The sequence below is a fragment of the Arachis hypogaea genome, chromosome 15 (genome assembly GCF_003086295.3).
Source record: "Arachis hypogaea cultivar Tifrunner chromosome 15, arahy.Tifrunner.gnm2.J5K5, whole genome shotgun sequence".
NCBI classification, from domain to species: Eukaryota; Viridiplantae; Streptophyta; class Magnoliopsida; order Fabales; family Fabaceae; genus Arachis; species Arachis hypogaea.
Genome location: NC_092050.1, coordinates 1,878,459 through 1,899,091, shown reverse-complemented (window position 1 = coordinate 1,899,091; position 20,633 = coordinate 1,878,459). Strand labels below are relative to the sequence as shown.

At 33.7% G+C, this 20,633-nt stretch overlaps 3 protein-coding genes across 3 annotated transcripts; 2 read left to right on the top strand and 1 right to left on the bottom strand.

Moving 5' to 3' along the window:
* Nucleotides 1-366: 366 nt before the first annotated feature.
* Nucleotides 367-5,551, bottom strand: LOC112747473 (secretory carrier-associated membrane protein 4-like). Its single transcript, XM_025795509.3, has 12 exons — nt 5,228-5,551; nt 4,070-4,183; nt 3,924-3,986; nt 3,702-3,735; nt 3,281-3,403; nt 2,960-3,022; nt 2,783-2,876; nt 2,593-2,638; nt 2,436-2,503; nt 1,772-1,820; nt 1,031-1,096; nt 367-774 (listed from the first exon to the last, which is right to left on the bottom strand). The coding sequence occupies exons 1-12, from the start codon at nt 5,279-5,281 to the stop codon at nt 742-744; spliced, it is 807 nt and encodes a 268-aa protein (XP_025651294.1). The 5' UTR covers nt 5,282-5,551; the 3' UTR covers nt 367-741.
* A 3,925-nt stretch (nt 5,552-9,476) lies between these two features.
* On the top strand, nt 9,477-14,406 carry LOC112747472 (DEAD-box ATP-dependent RNA helicase 5-like). Its single transcript, XM_025795507.2, has 13 exons — nt 9,477-10,380; nt 10,464-10,588; nt 11,118-11,225; nt 11,330-11,410; nt 11,782-11,860; nt 12,076-12,161; nt 12,241-12,297; nt 12,382-12,449; nt 12,706-12,774; nt 12,852-12,945; nt 13,540-13,704; nt 13,799-13,891; nt 14,048-14,406. Exons 1-13 carry the CDS (start codon nt 9,852-9,854, stop codon nt 14,138-14,140), a joined length of 1,647 nt encoding a protein of 548 aa, XP_025651292.1. The 5' UTR covers nt 9,477-9,851; the 3' UTR covers nt 14,141-14,406.
* Nucleotides 14,407-16,789: 2,383 nt separating this feature from the next.
* Nucleotides 16,790-20,628, top strand: LOC112747471 (disease resistance protein RPM1-like). The gene has a single exon (XM_025795506.3). It carries the CDS (start codon nt 17,505-17,507, stop codon nt 20,334-20,336), a length of 2,832 nt encoding a protein of 943 aa, XP_025651291.1. The 5' UTR covers nt 16,790-17,504; the 3' UTR covers nt 20,337-20,628.
* Nucleotides 20,629-20,633: the final 5 nt, after the last annotated feature.

Here is a 20,633-nt window from a genome sequence, read left to right as displayed (position 1 = left end):
TGAGCAGAATAAACTCGGATTATAATTAAAGAGGGGGGAATTTGTAGAATTGTAGGAAGATTTTAACCAATTCTCTACCAAGAAATATCAGTAATAATAAATTCACATAAACCTGTATGCTCTTCGATAATTGTCACTTTGAAACACTCAGGTTATAATTCATTGGTTTTTTTTATTTTTAAATGAGAAACAGTTATACGCTTCTGTTCAAGGTTAGAATTCAGCTGTTTCGAGCGTATGTCCAAGGTTGTAGCTGGCGCATTAGATGTTCATAACATCTCAAAATCAACTTTGTTGATAAAACAACTCATTTTATTTTATTTTTTTTCTTTGTTTTTTCTTCCTTTGTTTTTTCGGATGGCTACATACAAATCATTTCCATGACGGTAATTGAATAAGTATAATGGAATACAATTTGTCTGAATGATCAGCAAATTTAGGGTCTAGGTGGATCTGTATCACCAATACAATGCCACTAAACTAGTACTAACAATGGGAATCTACTACACATGCTTATCAAAATCAAATTCTCATCTCACTGGAGGAAATACACTAGACTTCACAAACTACAAATTACACACCCTAAACTTTCATACAATCACTAGAGTAACATCGAACAATATCACAAATTAGATATTGTGACGAAAAATGAAGCGCATAGGCAAAAATAAAGAATATACTAAGCCACAATGGCCAGTGACTGAATCATAAACGCCGATGGATCAAAACCTGAGAACAACATCACTTATGTCCCCGGAAATACAAGTATATTTTCTGCAGACACAAGGGAAAGAAACAATCAGCAAACCACTGTTCAATATATGCTACCACCTACCAGGATAATAACTAACATCTGCGACCATTGTTTGCAATCATGGACATGTTTTAGAGATTTATTATTATTATTATTATTATTATTTAAATTCTGAATGTTGCAGTAAATAGTCCATGTTGATATTATTTGAAGTTTTGGACTTTCCAAAGCTGGGGAGCAATATAAATATTTGATTGCAAATGTCTTATCCCTCACCTGAAGCACCCACAAGCTTAGAAGAGCCTCCAAGCAAAATAGACCAAATCCAACCAAGTAGAATATCTGCAACAACACCAAACATAAATTGGACTTGAACATGCAAGCACAAGCAAACAACTGTGGAACTTGAATTTTTTCATAAAGGTACAGAAATTTTCCTTTGTGAACCTAATTCAAGTTGAAAAGTGTACAATATAAACAGCTTTTCCAATATCCTCAATTCCAGAGCATCAAGATCATTTTGTTCTAACAAAAAAATATATCAAACAAGAAACACTAATCTCACATTACTCATGCCTTACAGAAGCTAGGCACCAGTCACTCTAGTTCCATATATGTCGAATTCCCACAAACTATACATCCCTTCATCTGAATTGAAGGTCCTGAATTAGTTCCTTGGATATCATTTTGTTTGTTTCTCAGATAAGATCAAGTGCAAATAACAAGAGATGGACATCAACATTATCTTAAACTGTCTCCATGGACGTATGACATTCATTAATCAGATCTTAAAGACACTTTTCATTTTAAGGTACCTAAAAGCATGTCTCCCTTTACATTTCAAGGGTTATAAGATCAACCAAGACTGACGGTGCTTCTAAATTTTTAATAAATAACTATCATCAGTTACCACACTACAGAATAAAACATTCATGGCTGAAATGATGATATTTCAAGGAATAGATGAAACAGTTTATCCAAACAAGAAAAAAAATGCATCCATCAAAGACAACTTACCCCAACCAATACATGGTCTGAGAAAACATCGATTGCCGCAAGAATGCCCCTGAAATTTTTAATGAATTAATTCAAATGTAAAGAAAATACTATGTTCATCTAACAGGCACCAATACTTATGACTAAGTAAAAGGGTTACCATAAGATAAAAGCCAAAAAGACATGCAAGTATTTTTTATAGAAAGCACACGTGCTAAGTTCCATTTTTGGTGTATTTAGAGCCATGATAGTCCCTCCCCACCTCAATGTGAAAAATAATATGACGAGATAATATCAATAAGTATGTGTTGCCTCTCTAATCCTGCATATGCCTACACAAGTGAAGTGTTCGTTTGGACCACCAAAAACATTACAAACGCCGTGATGCTTTAATATACATGACATTCTCCAAGCGAGGTCATTTAACCAAATAGCAATTTCTTACAGAAACAGAACAAACATTCAATTCTAGTCATACTACCCCCGACCTACAGTAAAAATCTTATCATTGGAAATGTACAAACCAGCATGTTCTAAGATGCAAGTTTTGAAAACTTCTACCCTTAGTCTCTTTCTAAATTCGCCAAAATTATTGGCAATACCAAGTACATATACGAATCAAATAGCAACAACTTTATGGAACTTTAATTAGACAAGCTCTATAAGGAAAATATGCAGAACTTACGTTAATGATTTTCCATGAAAAACAACAGGAGGCGCAATTGCAGCAAAGATGCAAAATGCAATATGAATCTGCATCAAGACAGTAATTAAAAAAAGAATTAATAAGTTGTTCTCATCTCACGAATATTATGCTAGCATCAAACAATAGAACAGCTTACCAAGTAGAACAAGAAAAACCAACCAAACTTCAGTGCACTATCCGTACTGCATATAAAAAACAATTAAGTCAGTAGACTATAAAGTATAAACCGATACACTAAAACCTCCCCACCTATTAACTAAAAGGGAACCATACTAGGCACAAACCCTTGTACTTAGGCAGTTTTATCAATGCTTAACATGGTTTACCTCATAGCACGATAGAGGGGCCTGTACCAAAGCACGTATGAAAGTGGAACCCCAAGAAGAGCATAAATAACCGCAAGGAAAAAAATTTTAGAGCCTGCACTTATTTTATACAAATCCAAATCACTTCACTAGAAAGAGGGAGCTGGAAATATCAAAAGAGTAGAAGAATCAGCTTACCGCCGCCTCTGATCCAACAGACAATCACAGCAACTACATTAAAAACTAGGCATAGAACAATTCCTGAAAAGATATAAAAAAAAGCTAAGCGGAAAAAAAAATTAAGAACAAGTTGGTTGTATAGTATTGTGAAGAAAAATCCACATGTCTACTAATATTGAAAATTAGATCATGAAATAGCACAACAGAGTTTAGATTTATTTCCTTTAATTTGGGAGACCTACAAGCAGTTACTCATTTTAACTAAGAGAACACATAATATGTCTCGGAAACAACCAACCAGGCTGCCTAATAAATAATAAGATAGTTAAGCAACCATACCTAACCAACTTGCAAAGGCCAAATATTGCAGCCTCTGAGCATGAACTGGTATCTCATTGGCAATATCATGGTGAATGATTGGGAAAAATGGAGGCCAATTCTTATCATCAACAGGCACACCAGCTGATAAGCAAATGTTGAAAATAAAACAGGTTACTGACTTGGCATAAATTTACTCTATATTTGGATGTATGGAAAGAAATTCTTTTTTTAGTTTTTAAATTTTTTGTTTTTCAGTCAAAGAGAAACTGAAGAATTAGAGGGAATGAAAACTCGAGAAACAAACTTTTCTCTACAAGTTTTCCCTCCATTTAAAATTTCAATTTTTCCTCTCCTTTTTCTTTTTGTCACCTCATAAACTAGAAATACAACAAAAAGATACTTAATCAAGAAGGTCACATGTTTGAGTCTCATTATTCACCTTTAGCAACAGCTTCTTCTCTTCTTTTTATTTCCTGAGTATACATTTTGAAAGAGTCAAAATCCTTGAAGGCAAAGCATACCAGTTAATTAATAGTAGAACAAAAAATAAGAACATATAGATGAAGACAGTTAATAAATGTAATTGTTATAGGTACTCTGAAAGAGTCAACAATAAATATGCTAAAAAGCAAGATCCTAGAGAAAAAGTTGAAAAATCAACCTTCTCTCTCCTTTTCAAATCTGCTTCCCAAGCTGCTAGCTCTTGTCCCTTTTTCTTAGAGTCCTATATTTACATCACAGAAGCAAAATCAGCCTCTTGAAGAGAATCCAAGTCTTAAGAAAATCATTGAATTAACAAGGCATTACAGTTGTAACGTCCAAAGGAATATCAACTGTAGCATCATGTCTTTGGCCAAAGCCCACTGGTTCAGATGACATTTGTGGAATACGTGATTTTGATCCAGGAGCACCAGCACCATTCTGTAAGATTTCCACGAATAGAATGAAACGGCTATTTTATGACACAAATGATAATGATAAAGCATCAATTGCTAAAACTTCGAAAACTAACAAGTTGCACACCAGAATGAAACTATAACAACCACATTATCTCAACAAGATGGCTTTCAAAGATTGGCTGGTAGAATTAGTTAATTAAAACTTACATGGTTTCAATCAAACATCTCATAAAGAGCAAAATTAGACCTAAAATAAAGCTCAAATCATTAAGTAAATCAAATTCTGTCTTTAATGGTAAAACACTAAACTACATATTGGCAATATTGTGATATATTTGCAATTGAAACCAACAACACACTGCAAACTCAAAATTATGCAGGAGACAAGACAGCAAAACCAGTGTGATCACACACTTTTAGTGCCATTTTCAAAGTTGCAGCAGATCCACAGCAAAAAGATGTTATTCAACGTTTAAGCATTTCTGCTAGGCACAATTTGAAAATTATGTCTACAAACCACATCATATATGTTTAAATACAAGAACAACACTTCAACTTAAACAAGCCAGCTTGATATACAACTTGATAAAAAAAGAATAGAACTATGCCACATCAATCATGAGTTCATGACTGGGAAAGACAAAAAGCTAACGATTAAAATAAAACAGAGAAAACACGCATAGCCTATAGCAGTACGAGCATTCACTAAAATACGCGGAGTTCATAGACCAACTAATAGAAACCGCAAACTTACGTAGTTTCAGATCCACAAACATGCACACTAAGCTACACGCGGATTTGGCATCTCAATGCAGATTCGCAAACACAATCGTTCTCAATTTTCCGAACAAGAGAAGTGAAATTAGAGCAAAAGACCAAACTAGCAAACCACAGATCCAGATCAAAGTAGAAGCCACGTAAGCATTCTATTTTTTCAGTTATAGAAAAACAGGTCCATCACCAAAATCTAGCTAGTTTAAGAGATACAATATCGGATCTGAAGAAAAACAAGCACTAAAATTAGAAACAGATCGAGAATGTGAAAATGTGAGTGAGAATAGATTACCGAGAAAGGATTAACTTCTTCTTCGAACGGATTAGGATCCTGGTGGCGATTCATGGTGAATGAGAGAGCTTAGATTTAGATCCCTAAATTTTTTGAAGGGAGAAATGTGCGTTGGGAGTGCCACAGAATAACCGAACGGACGAACGAACGAACAGTTAGGTGCGTGACTGCGTGAGTGAGTGAGACACTCTGTTTTTAAATTTGAAGTGCGTGCGGTGAGAGAAAGCACTTTTCACGCTTTTTCTTGAAGTTGGATTGGCTTGTTCGCAAGGCGTGGGAGGTGCTGTTTGGTAATCTTACACAACACACGAGTGGAATCATGTTATTGGCCAACTAAATTCCTATATCTGAAAAAGAAAGATTTGAGAATAATTTTAGTTGTGAACTTAATTTGAATTTTTTAAAAAACTAAATTAGTTAGATAAAATTAGCAAATGAACTATTTTGTTTCCAGTAATTTTATTAAGTTAACCCATCCATCTTAGTTTACATTAAGCTAATCCAATAGTTCTCAAAAAATTGAGATGATAGATTTTTTGTCGGTTTTAATATAAATTTAAATTGTTGTTCTATAATTTAAGTAGAGCTTTGAGATTTATAATAGATTTAGATTTTGTATTTTTTTTTTAAGTTAAGACTAAGACTCAAATTTATAATTTTTAGATGAATATGAAAAAACTATTCATAAAATAAATTCTTTAATGATTGTGAAATTATGTTTATCTATCTACATTTACATTGAATAAAATCTTTGGTACTACTTAAAAGAGAAAGATAGATGCAGGCTTCACTAAAAATTTAAGATACTAATGCTTGTGCTGATAAGTTTGTTGATTAAGATCATATTCTACATTTTGGATGTCATATTTTAAAATTTTTATCATTTACCTTCTTGTGTTCTTATTGATTTTAATTTAGAGCTTATTTTTGTTCTATTAAATAACCTAAAAAAATGAGTGTGTAATTTTTAGAGTAATGGGCATAATTGGTTAGTATTTTGTAGGAGTGGTAAAACGGGTCGAATTCGGCGGACTAATCCGCTAAACCCGCTAAACAATACGGGTCGGGTTAGGATTTGGAAACCAGCAAATTAAAAAACTGCCAAATTGGCGGGTTTTGGCGGGGCGGGGCGGGGCAGTCCGCCGGGTCGAAGATTTTTATTTTTTTTATTAAATAAAAGAGTAATTACTATTATAAAATTAATAATTATAGAATTTTTAAACACCTTTTTTTCATTTTTTGTTTTTATTCTTCTTTTAGTTATTAACTTTATTTATTTTATTTTACAATTTCGTATATATACTCAAATTATGTGATTTATTTTTTAAAATAAAGATGATTCTATTAACAAATATTATTTTGAACAATTTTATTGAAGTTAAAAATAAAAAAAATAGTAAAAAAAGTATATTATAATTTGACTATTTTTTATTTCTATTTGATTTTTTAATTATTATTTTTTGGTTAATTTTAATATATTTTATTTTTCAAAAAAAAAAAAAGAGTCAAGCGGGCTAGCCCACCAACCCGTCAGTCCGCCATAAAGCGGGACAGACTGGCAAACCTATTTATGGGGCGAGCCGGCCCGTTTTGCCACCCCTAGTATTTTGGACAATAGTCCTATTGTTGACAAAGAAGAGTTATCAATAATCAAATTTTTTATAATAACAAATAATAATTTATTTTTATTAATTTAAAAAAATTTATTTATACATATATTTTTTATAGTCTTACTACATATTTAATTTTCTTTTGCAACTAAACTCAATCAAATTAATTTAAAGTTCAAACATAATAAAAAGCAATTTTATTAGTGAGAGTGTGTCGACACACTTCAACTTCCACATATATTATGCGCTTCTTTTTTTTTCTTTTGTGTTTTTTCTTTTTTTTTGCGTTCCTTCTTCTTCTTTGCATGCAGTTTGTTGTGTTTTTCTTTTCTTTTCCTTTTCATCTTCCTGGTACTTTTTTTGTAGCATTATATGCTTTTTTTTTGTCTGATTTTTTTCTCTTTTTATGTTTATATTTTTGTTACGAGGGCGAAATAAGAAGAATTATAAAAATGTGAGACTAGAGAAGAAGAAAAAGAGGATGAGGAATTTTGAATTATACATAATTTATTAGAAAACAACACTGAAATTTCTTAACAATAACATCAAAACTTCTTAATATCGATATGAAATTTAACCACAAAAACACAGTTTCTTTAATACTGTAATTTTTTTTTGCTTCTTATGATGATGATGATGATGAAGGAGGGGTTTTAAATTGTTATTCTTATTTTTTTTAGAAATATTGCTTCTCATATTAGACTTGAATAAATATTATTACAATTTTATTTAATTGAATGAATGTAAAAAATAAATTGCATACTAAAATATTACAAGTTAGCATCGAAATTACTTGAATGAACATGTTAGTACTATATTGCAATGTTATTTAGTTGAATGGATATAGGTTCACACTAATTAGATTAAATTTTTGCCAGAAACAAAAAATACCGAAATTTCTTAATCTTAACACTGAAATGTTGTTACAAAAACTTCTTAATTTTAACACCAAAATTTTACTATAAATTCAGAAATATCTTCTTATGCTTCCTTATGCTTCAACGAGAACTTCTTTTCTTTCTCTACTTACTAACTAAAGATAATGAGAATGAATATTTTAATTTGATATTCTAATCTTATTAGGTAATCAAAATGATCAAGATAACGAAGAATAAGAGGAGAAGGAGTTTTGAATTGTTATTTTTACTTTTTTTTTAGAAATATTACTTCTCATATTAGACTTGAATGAACATGTAGTACAATCTTATTTAATTGAATGAAAGTAAAAAATAAATTACATAAAAGATCACAAGATAATACCAAAATTACTTGAGTGAATATGTTTGTACTATATTAGAATCTTATTTAGTTGAATGAATGTAGTTTCACACTTATTGAATTGAATTATTACCAGAAACAAAAGATACCAAAACTTATTAATTTTGACACTGAAATATTGTTACGAAATCACAGAAATATCTTTTTTTTTGCTTCTTATTCTTTTTTTTTTCTTCAGTTATTTTTACTTCTTTTAAAAGCATTGCTTCTCAATTAGATTTTAATGCACACTTATTGGATTGAAATCTTACATGTGCAAAAAATTTAAAGGAGAATGAAAGAGGAAAAGAAGCACTGTAATTTACATATAAGAAAAAAAGACAATGACGACGATGATGATGGTAAAGGAAGAGGAAAAGGAAGGAGAAGAATAAACTCAAATGAGAAAGGAAGGAAGAGGAAGAGGAGGAGGTAGTGATGGTGACGACGACGACGACGATAATGAAAAAAAATAAGGACAAATAAGGAGAATAAGAAGAAATAGTAGCATCAGCGCAAACATAACGATGATGATGATGATGGAGGAGGAGGAAAAGGAAAGAGGAGAATAAATTTAAATGAGAAAGAAATGAGAAGGAAGAAAATGAGGTGAAAGTGGTGGTAGTGATGGTGACGACGACAATGATAACGAAAAAGAAAGATAAGAAAAAATAAGAAAATAAGAAGAAGAAGCACATGAACTAGACACACATTATAATAATTTAGTTAAACTTAATTAGATAAATAACTTAAATGTAGAACTTTTTTTATTTTGAATTATATTATTTTAAAAAATACTACTTTATTTTTTTTAAATCAATCAAAGCTCACACAAAATACAAGAGGAATTAAGATTATATATTTTTTAAAAAATAATTATAATTTTGATCACCTGACAATTGTTTTATTTTATTTTTTTATAATATATCTTAACTCAAGAGACTACTTAATTAAAAAAGATTCAAACTCTTAATATTTATTTAAGTGAATTAATAAATTAATTACTAAATCAATTTAAATTGGCTACAATACAATAGCTTTACTATGTGATGATGAAGCAGAGCTGTGAATTTTTTTTTTTGGTTCTTTTCAAACATTGGGCCTTGCCTGCCTTAAGCTCATTCTCGAAGATCTGAGCCACACCGCATCTGAAGAAAGCCATAAAACACTTGACCCCGAAAAAAAAAAATCGTGTGAGAAGCCACAATCCACAAATTTGGAAATTTTTCATCGGGAATATGCCATTTGAAAAAGCTCTATAATTTCATTTGGCCATAATTTATGGTTGTGCTAATTATTTGTAAACCAAAATAAACTATAATTAAAATTCCAATTATATGTAAAACTAATTGTAAACTTCAATGTAATGATTATTTCAATAAAAACTGGTCTTATGTAAATTATATATATTATTTTATGACAAATTTGTAAAATAATATATCAATCACCACTAAAATAACACTCCCATATTTGTTTATCTTACATATTTTCGTTTAAAGAAAAAAAAATAGTGTATTTTCCTTATATTTTTAATTTTTAGTTCAAGTGATGATGTATTTAATTTGCTTTTAATTTAGAGTTCTAAGTTCTAACTAAGAGGTCAAATATTTAAAAAAGTCAAAACCCTAACAAATACTACACAAAGCCTTCGTACTTGCGCCTCTGTGCGGTTTCTTCTCGGGCACTGGTTCGCGCGCTGCGTAGCGGTTTCCACTTTCCTTCACTTCACTTCGTTCCACACTTTCCACCTCCAAATCATGGGTCGCAAACACGACGCCGTTGTCGCAGCCGAACCAGTTGCCGTGCCATCACCAGCAGGAGAAGCCCCAAACAGTCCTAAACTCAAATCCGAAAAGAAGAAGAAAAAGCACAAGAACAAAGACAAACACAACCAAGAACAAAACGGAACCGCTAGTCCCAAAAGAAAGCTCGACGAGATCCAGCCTCGAAACGCCGCCGAATCCGACAAGGGGAAAAAGAAGAAGAAGAAGCACAAGCGCGATTCGGAAGAGAACGTGGAGGAAACCAAAGCTGAATCCGTTGATGGAGCTGGCGGAGGCGGCGGAGGAGGAGATGAGTCGGTTACCGACGGGCATGTGGCGGTTACCGGGAAGAACGCCGGAGAGGCGAAGTACGCGCCGGTGAAGAGCTTCGCTGGTTCGGGGCTGCCGGAAAACGTGCTGGAGTGCTGCAAGGGCTTCGAGAAGCCGTCGCCGATTCAGTCACGTGCATGGCCTTTCTTGTTGGACGGTCGTGATCTCATCGGAATCGCTGCAACTGGTTCAGGTGTGTTGTTGTGAATGACTTGTGATGAAAATTTAATGAATTCGGAGTGTGATTTTGATGAGCTTTTATGTATGTTATCACAGGGAAGACGCTGGCGTTTGGGATTCCTGCCGTTATGCACGTTCTGAGCAAGCGGAAGAATAAAGCGGTGAAGGGTCGGAACCCTCTTTGCCTCGTGCTCTCTCCTACCAGGGAGCTAGCTCAACAAGTATGCTTCTTATCTTTTAATGCATAGGTTGTTGTTTCATTGATTTTAGGCTCTTTATCTTTCAAAACCATTGCGTCACACTTTGCCTATTGCTTAGTTCATTGAGATGCAGCATTACATTCAAATGGAGTTATTCCTACTTAGTCAAAGGACTAAAATGAACATTACCTCCTTGTTATTCACATAATTTTATATATTTGTACACAAACACAGAAACCATGAGGCGTGATGGACTTCAACCTCCTATTTCAATAGTGTGCAAAGTACATGTCCTTAGCTATTAGCATATATCCCTCTTTTTTGTAATGCTATAATTTCCTGTCATTTGATTATGACTGTAATCTTGAATCGTGATATATTAGTGAGATGGGTGTCATGATTTTCCTTCTTCATACTGTAAAAAAGTTTCCTTGTTTGTTAAGGATATAACCTCTGGTGAATTTAACTTGGATCTTCGACTTAATGGGTACAGATGTTAATTTGCTAAATGATAAATATGCATCTAAAGGCTTTCTTATTTGTATTGCAGATTTCAGATGTTATGTGTGATGCTGGTAAGTCTTGTGGTGTGGAGTCAGTTTGTTTGTATGGTGGAACCTCCAAAGGGCCACAAATCTCGTCACTGAAATCTGGCATCGTAAGTTATATAGCTTTTCCTTTCCTTTGTCCCCCCCCCCCTTTCTTCGGTTTAATAACTTTAAACAAATGAATCTTTTAACAATGCTTATCTCTTTTATCCAGGACATTGTCATTGGAACTCCTGGTCGTATACAGGATTTGATTGAAATGGGTGTCTGTAGCCTAAAAGATGTATCTTTTGTGGTAAGTAGTAAAGTTTCTAGCAAACTGCTGTTCATCCGTTCTCACTCATAGTGCATTTTTCTAGATGAAATTGAAAACAAGTTGTCAATCAATCATGTATTTTCTAGGTGGTCTAACTAGTGGGTAGTGGGCTCAGATCACCTTAATGTGAATTACTTCATTGTACATATACTAAATGCTGGTGTTGGAGTTCCCCGAAGTTGAGTTTAGACATAATTTGTGTATCATCTAATTCTTGTTGGCTCTGCTTTACATAACATCCATTTCTCGGTCTCCAGTGTGACAACTATCATTTCGCTTTCCTTTTGTATTTGTGTATTTCTATAATTTTATGTTGAGTAGATGCTTATATTATTGTTTGTTTGTCTAAGGTGCTTGATGAAGCAGATCGGATGCTTGACATGGGTTTCGAACAAGTAGTCCGCTCTATACTGGGTCAGACATGCTCTGGTATGAGGCTTACAGTTTAATTGTTCCTGGTTTTCTTCATATCAACTTTCTTCTTTCAATTTTAGTTCTTGTCCTTTACCTTAAATTCTGTCACTTGATGCACTAGATCTACAGTTTCAAAATTTGATTCAACAATAAGTTGTGTAAATATGTTTTACTACCACAATTTGTTCCCAGCTTATTTATTTTATTGATGGAATTCTAATAATTTGCAGTTCGCCAAATGGTGATGTTTAGCGCTACTTGGCCCTTACCAGTTCATCAGTTAGCACAGGAGTTTATGGATCCCAACCCTGTAAAAGTCTGTATCTAGATTTTAGAAGAGGCTTTCAACTAGTTTTTTATTTAGTTGTGGAAACTGATTTTTGAACTTGTGACAGGTTGTTGTAGGTTCAGAAGATTTAGCTGCGAATCATGATGTCATGCAGATAGTTGAGGTCTGTATTTGACCAAATCTAGTCTACATTTGTTTGTTTTAAATGTTTTTGTTGACTAGTGGAAAAATCTTGTTGCATTCATAGGTCTTGGATGACCGTGCGCGTGATAACCGACTGGTTGCTTTACTGGAAAAATACCACAAATCTCAGAGGTCTCTCTCCATGATAATTAATCCTTAAAACTAGAGATATCTTCCCAGGAAGCAGTGAATAGTTAATATATTGGATCAAGTTGTTGCTATCCTTAATTCCTAACATTTTCCAGTGTTCGTTTGGTTTTCAATGAACATATACATGTATTTTTGTAGCCTAAAAAGGACGAGTTATCATGAAGCATATTGGTAGTTGATATTTTCAGACTTAACTATTTTGTTCTACATGTTGATAAGAGTGTGTACCTTTTATCAGGAACCGAGTATTGATCTTTGTTTTGTACAAAATGGAAACCACACGAGTTGAAAGGATGCTTCAACAAGGGTATGCTGTGTGTGTGTGAACACATGTAGTGTTTGTTGTTGACATTAGCTACTTGTGACATGATAAATTCTTTTCAGAGGTTGGAAGGTTGTGTCCATACATGGAGACAAAGCACAACATGATCGTACAAAGGCACTTTCATTATTCAAGAATGGGAGCTGTCCTTTAATGGTATGCTGCTTCAAACTGCGATTATGATTATGAATTGGTACTTGAATACCAGCAAGATTTGGTGTTCCTTTCTCTGAAATACTGACATGTTTGGGGGGTTGATTATTTTCCTTTCATCATTTTTACCGTGTAAATATCTTTTTAGCAGTAATTTATCTTCCTGCCTTATCCATATAATGCTTTACATCCAACTTCCGTTTGTGTTAAGAGTCAACATTTAGTTTTGCAAGGTTAGCTTTGTGACTGCCATATGTTACAATATACTATACTATTGGATAAACTAGTTCAGGTTATGTCATAAACCTAAAGGCCATCTTTTACATAGCTAGTGAATGGATATAAATTCACTTTGTTACTTCCACTGATCTTCATCCAAACTGAATAGAAGGCAAAGAGATTATCAAGTATCAACTGAGCGTTCCCTTCTGTTTTTATTCTTATTTTCTTTTCTTTTAACTACATTTTTTTGTCTCCCCTGAATGTCTGTTGTGGATAGTGTGCATAAATAGGGTTTGAGGTCTTTCAATTGTTCTGCACAGAGTGTGTGGCTTTGTTCGGTCATTTATTTGACCTAATTTATAATTTATTGGGCAGATTGCTACTGATGTGGCTGCACGTGGATTGGATATTCCAGATGTTGAAGTTGTTATCAACTATAGTTTTCCTTTAACTACAGAAGATTATGTTCATAGAATTGGTCGGACTGGACGATCTGGTAAAAAGGGTGTTGCCCATACATTCTTCACACAGCAGAATAAGGTGGTATCCATGCCCGATGTATTTGAGGTTTTTTATTTGCCTGTCATGCTGTTTCTCAACTTTTTTTTTGCCACTATTGAATGGAAATATTCAGGGTCTTGCTGGGGAGCTTGTGAATGTATTAAGAGAAGCTGGACAAATTGTGCCAGATGCCCTTTTAAAATTTGGCACACATGTAAAGAAAAAGGTATATTTTCTTCTTCATTTCTCTCTATGCACCTGATCAGGTTTCCTTTCTGATGGTTTATGACTGTTGCGACAAATTTTGCTTTGGATTGCAATCCTTTAGAATTTGTGCAAGATATTCTATTGATGTTTAAACTATCATTTTCTGTTATATTAGGAGTCGAAGCTTTATGGGGCCCACTTTAAGGAAATTTCCGCTGATGCACCGAAGTCTCAAAAAATTACATTTGACAACTCTGACGAAGACTAAATGCATGCTAACTTATGGTTAGTTTCTGGTTGGATGAATATTGGAATTCAGTTGTTTATTCTTTTTACCTCCTGGTTACTTGTTCCTTTAAAAAGGAAATAAGCATATATTATTAGAGCCAGAAGTCGATTAGCTAGTCTTTTCCTCTCGTAGCATTTATGGATCAGAAGATTTTGTCCTTTTCTTTCGTGAGATGATAATCCTTGTATTCACTATGTATAACTACAATTTAGCATCTATAATGGTTTATTAAATTCTATAATTTATGTTTCAGGAGTTCAGTTATTTATTTATTTTTATAGGTTTTGTATCATTTGCTCTGAACTTAAATAGTTTTAAGAAAATTCCTGGTAAGTGGTAATTATTTCATTCTGTTTGGCAACACATATGCCTTAGAAGATGTTCACACCTTGAACTGTATCTTACAAGAAAAATGTTCTGGCATATTTTTACCCCCCACTTTCTCTCTTTTTTTTACCCTCTTTCAGAATATTTCCTTAGTATATTCTATCTTCTAATTAAGGCCCTTGATAATCAGTCACTACTCTGACCTCATAGCTAAGCTGTGACCATTTGAGCCAAGGTGACTTTCATTTAAGACGTGTTGACGAGTATATTTTTTTGCATCAATTAATTTCTTTATATCTTGTCATTTATTTGAATTGGATTAAGCATGAAGTCTGTTCTCTTCTTGTGGTTAAGAGACGTGCATTATCTTTGAGGATGGATATGTTAAACTATTCATCCATAAGCGCGTGGAAATATATTACTCAATATTGTAAGTATTAGCGTGGAATTACAACTGTTAACAGTGACGTAGTTGACAATTGACATAATTGCAAATGGACAATTGTGGAATTGAATTTCATTGTGGCTGCAGCCTGTAGAGCTGAAATTTTTTATTTTTCATTTGTCGTAAACGTTAAAATCAGAATTATTAAAAGGAATTTACATAAAAGTAGTCTTAAAAAGGATTATTCCTCTATTTAAGAAGATCTTTTATTTAATTTTTTTTTAGTTTATTTCAGTCACAAAAAAAAATCATATCACAATGCTGATAGAAATTGTTCGATCTTTATAAGCATTTTTATATTAATAATATTATTATGTGCATATTAAAAATTGATAATTATATATGTGTATATTTATGTGTTGTTTTATATATATTTTAAGATTTTAAGATATATTTTGTATTTTAATATGTATTTATATATGTGATTGATTTGTTGTTTATTTTTTTTGTTTATATATAACATGATTGTTTTAACTTTTATATTATGAACAATATATTTGTTTTTGCATTTTTAATTATGATGTTATGTATTTTAACTTTTAAGCCTTTGAAATCAGCGGCGACAGGCGCCTCGTAGGAATGGTCAGCAAAAAAGTTTGTAATCATATACCATAGATTAAATTAAGTGTGGATTTACACAGAATTATTTATACCTATTTATCGAGGCCTGGCCTTTCATATTCAATCATAAACTCTTCATTTTTTAAAGTGTGTTTGTATTACCATTTGCAAACGGAAGTTTGTATAAAATTGATTTTGTAGAATTGATTTTGATCAGAAGTGAGTTAGTATTAACGTGGTTTATGTTTGGTAATTTTTATTCAAAATAAATTATAGTAAACTAAATATTGTTTGGATTACATTATTTAAAATTATTTTTAAATAAAAAATTATAAAGAACATGAATTTAAATAATTATTTTATATTATCTTATAATTTTATTTTAAATATTTAAGTAAATTTTAATATTTTTTAGTACTCTCAATATTTTTTAATACTCTAATAGAATTAATAAAATTATAATGCAAAATAAAAAAAATATTCCATACAAAAAAGAAATAACAATAACAATAAAAGAACTCATAAAAAAATAGAATTTTTATAAAAAAATAATAATATACATAAGAGAGTATTAGAAAAAAGTATTATAAAAAAAATAAACATATGAACAATAGAGAATATAATTGGTACATAGAACATAAAGTTTAATCCAACGTAGGTGAACGGAAAAGTTAGAATTTTTAACTTTTAAATGTGAGTTGAAGACAGGAATCACTTCTGCTTTTACAGCATAAAAATATTGTCAAACATAAAGATGAAACGTTTAAAGAACTCAAACGTGCTTATCTCCTCTCCAACGCAAATCCAAACACAATCGTCTATCCATTTCTTCAGTTAGCAACCAATTTTTTATTTTCTTTCATAACATGATGAATTTTAAAAAATTAATAACTTTGAAAAGTTAAAAGAACCCATGATCACATATTTGAACGTTAATCACTATGGTGATCTTTGCTTAGATTGGAAAAAAGGATTTGATTAGGTAAAGTGGTTTGGACATCATTATCCGCAGTATTAGTACGGCATTCCGTGAGAGCCGCTGAGAAAATAAAATAAAATTTCAAGTGTGATGCTGGTCTAATTTTTTATCTGCATTTTAATTTAGGCATGCTGAGAAAAAGAAAATATCAAAATTTCAAGAGGAACTTTGTATAATTTTTTAAATATAGAAAAATATTGGTCAATATTCCACATCATGGCGCATGGATTGAGTTAGTTTGCACATGATTTGCTCAATGTGCAATCTGTTATTTGTAAGTACATAAGTCTACACCCAAAAAGAATTTGCATAATCTGGACGCGTATTAGAGACCACAATAGTTGATGAAAAACAATAAGAATCAACGTTTCCAGCTAAACAAACTTACTAAGTAACCACCCAGAAGTTACAAGGAAACTCTATGTACTTGTTTTCTTAAAATATTCAGGATTCTGTTAATGTAGCCAAGCCAATTTTGTGGTGAATGTCCTTTAGGCAACCCCAATGGTTAGGCCTTTGCCCTCTCTTCACAGAAACAAATTCATCCCTATAAACGATTTTGGTAAAACACATGACGCAGTGTAGATTCTAAAGTATTGATCAAGTAGTACCATATGCCAAAAGTGATTTGCAGCGACGAGTTTCCTCTTTTAAAATCAGCTTATGATGGATAATATATAATTGGATTTTATCATTGGCAATATCTTGACTTTTAAATTAAAAAACAAAAGTTTGCTCATAGTATGTCTTCTTGTTTTGTTCCCGGAAAATACCATGAAACATCCTTTTCATCGTGTGGAGACATGGTTTTATTATGTAGGACTTTGTGAGCTACAAGCAAAAGGAGCTTAGAAAATAGTAATATAATGGTGGTTGACAATTTCCTTGCTAGTGCTTATTAGAACGCATTCCTGAGAATAAAAACTACAACCCAGAAAACAGGTTCACAAATCCTTCATACAAACCAGACTTCTTAGTTCTTTTATCAAAAAGAAATCATTGAAAAAGAGAGAAGAAAAGATTGAAGTTAGATGGCAGAAAGTCCAGTGTCCTTTCTATTGGACAAGCTGACTACTTTACTTCAAGAAGAAGTGAATCTCCAGAGAGGGGTGAGTGATGATATTCGGCATATTAAAGGCGAACTGGAACGGCACAAGGCCATCTTAAGGGTGGCTGATGCACTTGAAGACAAAGACCATGAACTCCAAGAATGGATCAAAAGAGTTAGAGAGATTGCCTATGAAATGGAAGATGCTATAGATGAGTTCAATGTTCGCCTTGTTGATCAACATATGCATGGCAGCAATTCTTCTCTTACTCACAAGATTGTTTTCACATGGAAAACCTTGAAAGCTCGGCGCCAGATCGGTTCACACATACAAGAGATCAAATCCAGATTGGATGTTATCTCCATGGAGCGTCCCAGCATGTATGGGATAGGCTCAAGGTCTAGTCAGAGGCTATCGTCAAGGCTTGATAGCCAAGGCGATGCGCTTCTGCTAGAGGAAGCTGATCTTGTAGGAATTGACACACCCAAGAAGCAGCTAAGTGATTTGCTTTTCAAAGATGAACCAAATAGGGATGTGATTGCCATTTATGGAATGGGAGGGTTGGGGAAAACTACATTGGCAAAGCAAGTCTATGATGACCCAAAAGTGAAGAAGCGTTTCAGGATTCATGCTTGGGTTATTGTTTCTCAATCTTTCAAGTTAGAAGAGCTCCTGAGAGACCTGGTTCAACAGCTCTACAATGTGATTGGCAAACCAGCCCCTGAAGCAGTTGGACAAATGAGAAGTGACAAGCTCAAAGAGGTGATCAAGAATTTGCTTCAGAGAAGCAGGTACCTGATTGTGCTGGATGATGTATGGCATGTAAATGTCTGGGATTCTGTGAAATATGCTCTCCCCAACAATAGCCGAGGCAGCAGAGTAATGCTTACCACGCGCAAGCGAAACGTGGCTATGTCTTCGTGTGCTGAGTTTGGTAAGGTATATAACCTTGAATTCTTGTCTGAGCATGAAGCTTGGTCACTTTTTTGTAGGAAGACATTTCAGGGGAACTCATGCCCTTCTCACTTGGAACAAGTTTGCTGGAATATCTTGAAACTGTGTGGGGGTCTGCCACTAGCAATTGTAGCAATCAGTGGTGCTTCGGCCACAAGGGATAAGACAAACATTGAAGAATGGCAAATGGTTTGCAGAAGTTTTGGGGCTGAAATGGAAGGCAATGACAAGCTGGAGGACATGAAGAAAGTGCTTTCCCTGAGCTTCAATGAGTTACCTTACTACCTAAAATCCTGTTTGTTGTACTTAAGCATCTTCCCAGAATTTCATGCCATTGAGCATATGAGATTGATTCGTTTGTGGATAGCCGAAGGGTTCGTGGTTGGAGAAGATGGAAAGACACTGGAGGAAGTTGCAGACAGTTACCTCAAAGAGCTCTTGAACAGAAGTCTGCTACAAGTAGTACAGAAAACCAGTGATGGCAGGATGAAGACGTGTCGCATGCACGACCTCATTAGGGAGATTGTCACTTTGAAATCAAAGAATCAGAACTTTGCAACCATAGCAAAAGAACCAGACATAACCTGGCCAGACAAAGTTCGACGCCTATCAGTCATAAACACAATGAATAACATTCAGCAAAACAAGACATTCCAACTTAGATCTCTGCTAATGTTTGCCTTATCAGATGCTAACCATGATTTTTCTCTACATGCAGTATGTTCCACTGGTTATAGGTTACTTAGAGTGTTAGATTTGCAGGATTCTCCATTGCAGGTTTTTCCTGCTCAAGTTGTCAATCTTTACCTTCTAAAGTTCCTGAGTTTGAAGAATACAAAGGTGAAAAGCATTCCAGCCTCCATTAAGAAGCTGCAACACCTTGAGACATTAGACCTTAAACACTCCAATGTCACAGAATTACCTGTTGAAATTGTGGAGCTGCAGCGATTGCGCCATCTCTTGGTGTACCGATATGAGATTGAATCCTATGCTTACTTCCATTCAAAGTATGGCTTCAAGGTGTCTGCCCCAATAGGAAAGATGCAATCTTTGCAAAAGCTATGTTTCATAGAGGTAGATCAAGGAAGTAAGGCCTTGATGATTGAGCTTGGAAAACTTACACAACTTAGGAGGCTAGGCATAAGGAAGATGAGGCGAGAAGATGGGGCTGCTTTGTGCTTTTCCATTGAGAAGATGATCAATCTCCGGTCATTGTCCATAACTGCAATCAATGAAGATGAGATCATTGACATTCACTGCATTTCCAAGCCTCCTCAGTATCTCCGGCAACTCTACTTGAGTGGACGTTTAGAGAAGTTCCCACAATGGATTCAATCTCTCAAGAATTTGGCCAAAGTGCATCTAAAATGGAGCCGGCTAAAGGAGGATCCTCTGGTATATCTTCAAGACTTGCCAAATCTAAGGCATCTTGAGTTTCTTCAGGTTTATGTTGGAGACAAATTGCATTTCAGGGCTGATAAGTTCCAAAATCTAAAAGTTTTAGGCCTTGATGAAATAGATGGACTGAAATCTATGATAATGGAGGAGGGAGCAATGCCTGGACTTAAGAAGCTGATCATCCAGCGCTGCGGCGCATTGACGCAGGTACCATTAGGCATTGAACACCTAAGTAAACTAAAGTCAATCGAGTTTTTCGACATGCCTGAAGAATTGATTTCAGCACTGCGTCCAAATGGAGGGAAAGATAATTGGAGAGTACAACATGTTCCAGTTGTATACTCCACATATTGGAGGGATGGTGGTTGGGATGTCTATTCTTTAGACACTTTTGGGGAGAGAGAGACTGATTCTAGTGCTGTAATGAGAAGTCTAGAGCTTCCTACTCTTTGGAAGGTTTAGCATTCATTCACTATTCAAACTTCAAACTTCTGTTTTCCATCAGATTGCATATGTCAGTCATGGCAACTTTTTTATTTTTTTGCCATCAGATTGTATGCATATTTTGCTTCTTGAATTCAGAGGTTGATGAATAAAATTGTTTTAACATTTTAGTTTACCAACACAAAAAAAGATGGTAGTGTTAATTTGATTACACCAAGTCAAACGATGCATTCAGTGTTACAGCCAGCAGGTTTAATAGAGTAACAAAGAAAGGGGCAAACTAAATAAAATAGTATCTGGTTGATTTTTATTTTT

What these genes read in the sequence shown, in the direction of transcription:
- LOC112747473 (XM_025795509.3), bottom strand. Translation starts at nt 5,281, where the DNA reads ATGAATCGCCACCAGGATCCTAATCCGTTCGAAGAAGAAGTTAATCCT. An exon ending in ATTTGAAAAGGAGAGAGAAG is followed by an intron (nt 3,736 to 3,923) that starts GTTGATTTTTCA and finishes ATGTATACTCAG; the next exon opens with GAAATAAAAAGAAGAGAAGA. An exon ending in AGAAGAAGCTGTTGCTAAAG is followed by an intron (nt 3,404 to 3,701) that starts GTGAATAATGAG and finishes TTTGCTTATCAG; the next exon opens with CTGGTGTGCCTGTTGATGAT.
- LOC112747471 (XM_025795506.3), top strand. Translation starts at nt 17,505, where the DNA reads ATGGCAGAAAGTCCAGTGTCCTTTCTATTGGACAAGCTGACTACTTTA.
- LOC112747472 (XM_025795507.2), top strand. Translation starts at nt 9,852, where the DNA reads ATGGGTCGCAAACACGACGCCGTTGTCGCAGCCGAACCAGTTGCCGTG. An exon ending in CGTCACTGAAATCTGGCATC is followed by an intron (nt 11,226 to 11,329) that starts GTAAGTTATATA and finishes TCTTTTATCCAG; the next exon opens with GACATTGTCATTGGAACTCC. An exon ending in TCTTCACACAGCAGAATAAG is followed by an intron (nt 13,705 to 13,798) that starts GTGGTATCCATG and finishes GGAAATATTCAG; the next exon opens with GGTCTTGCTGGGGAGCTTGT.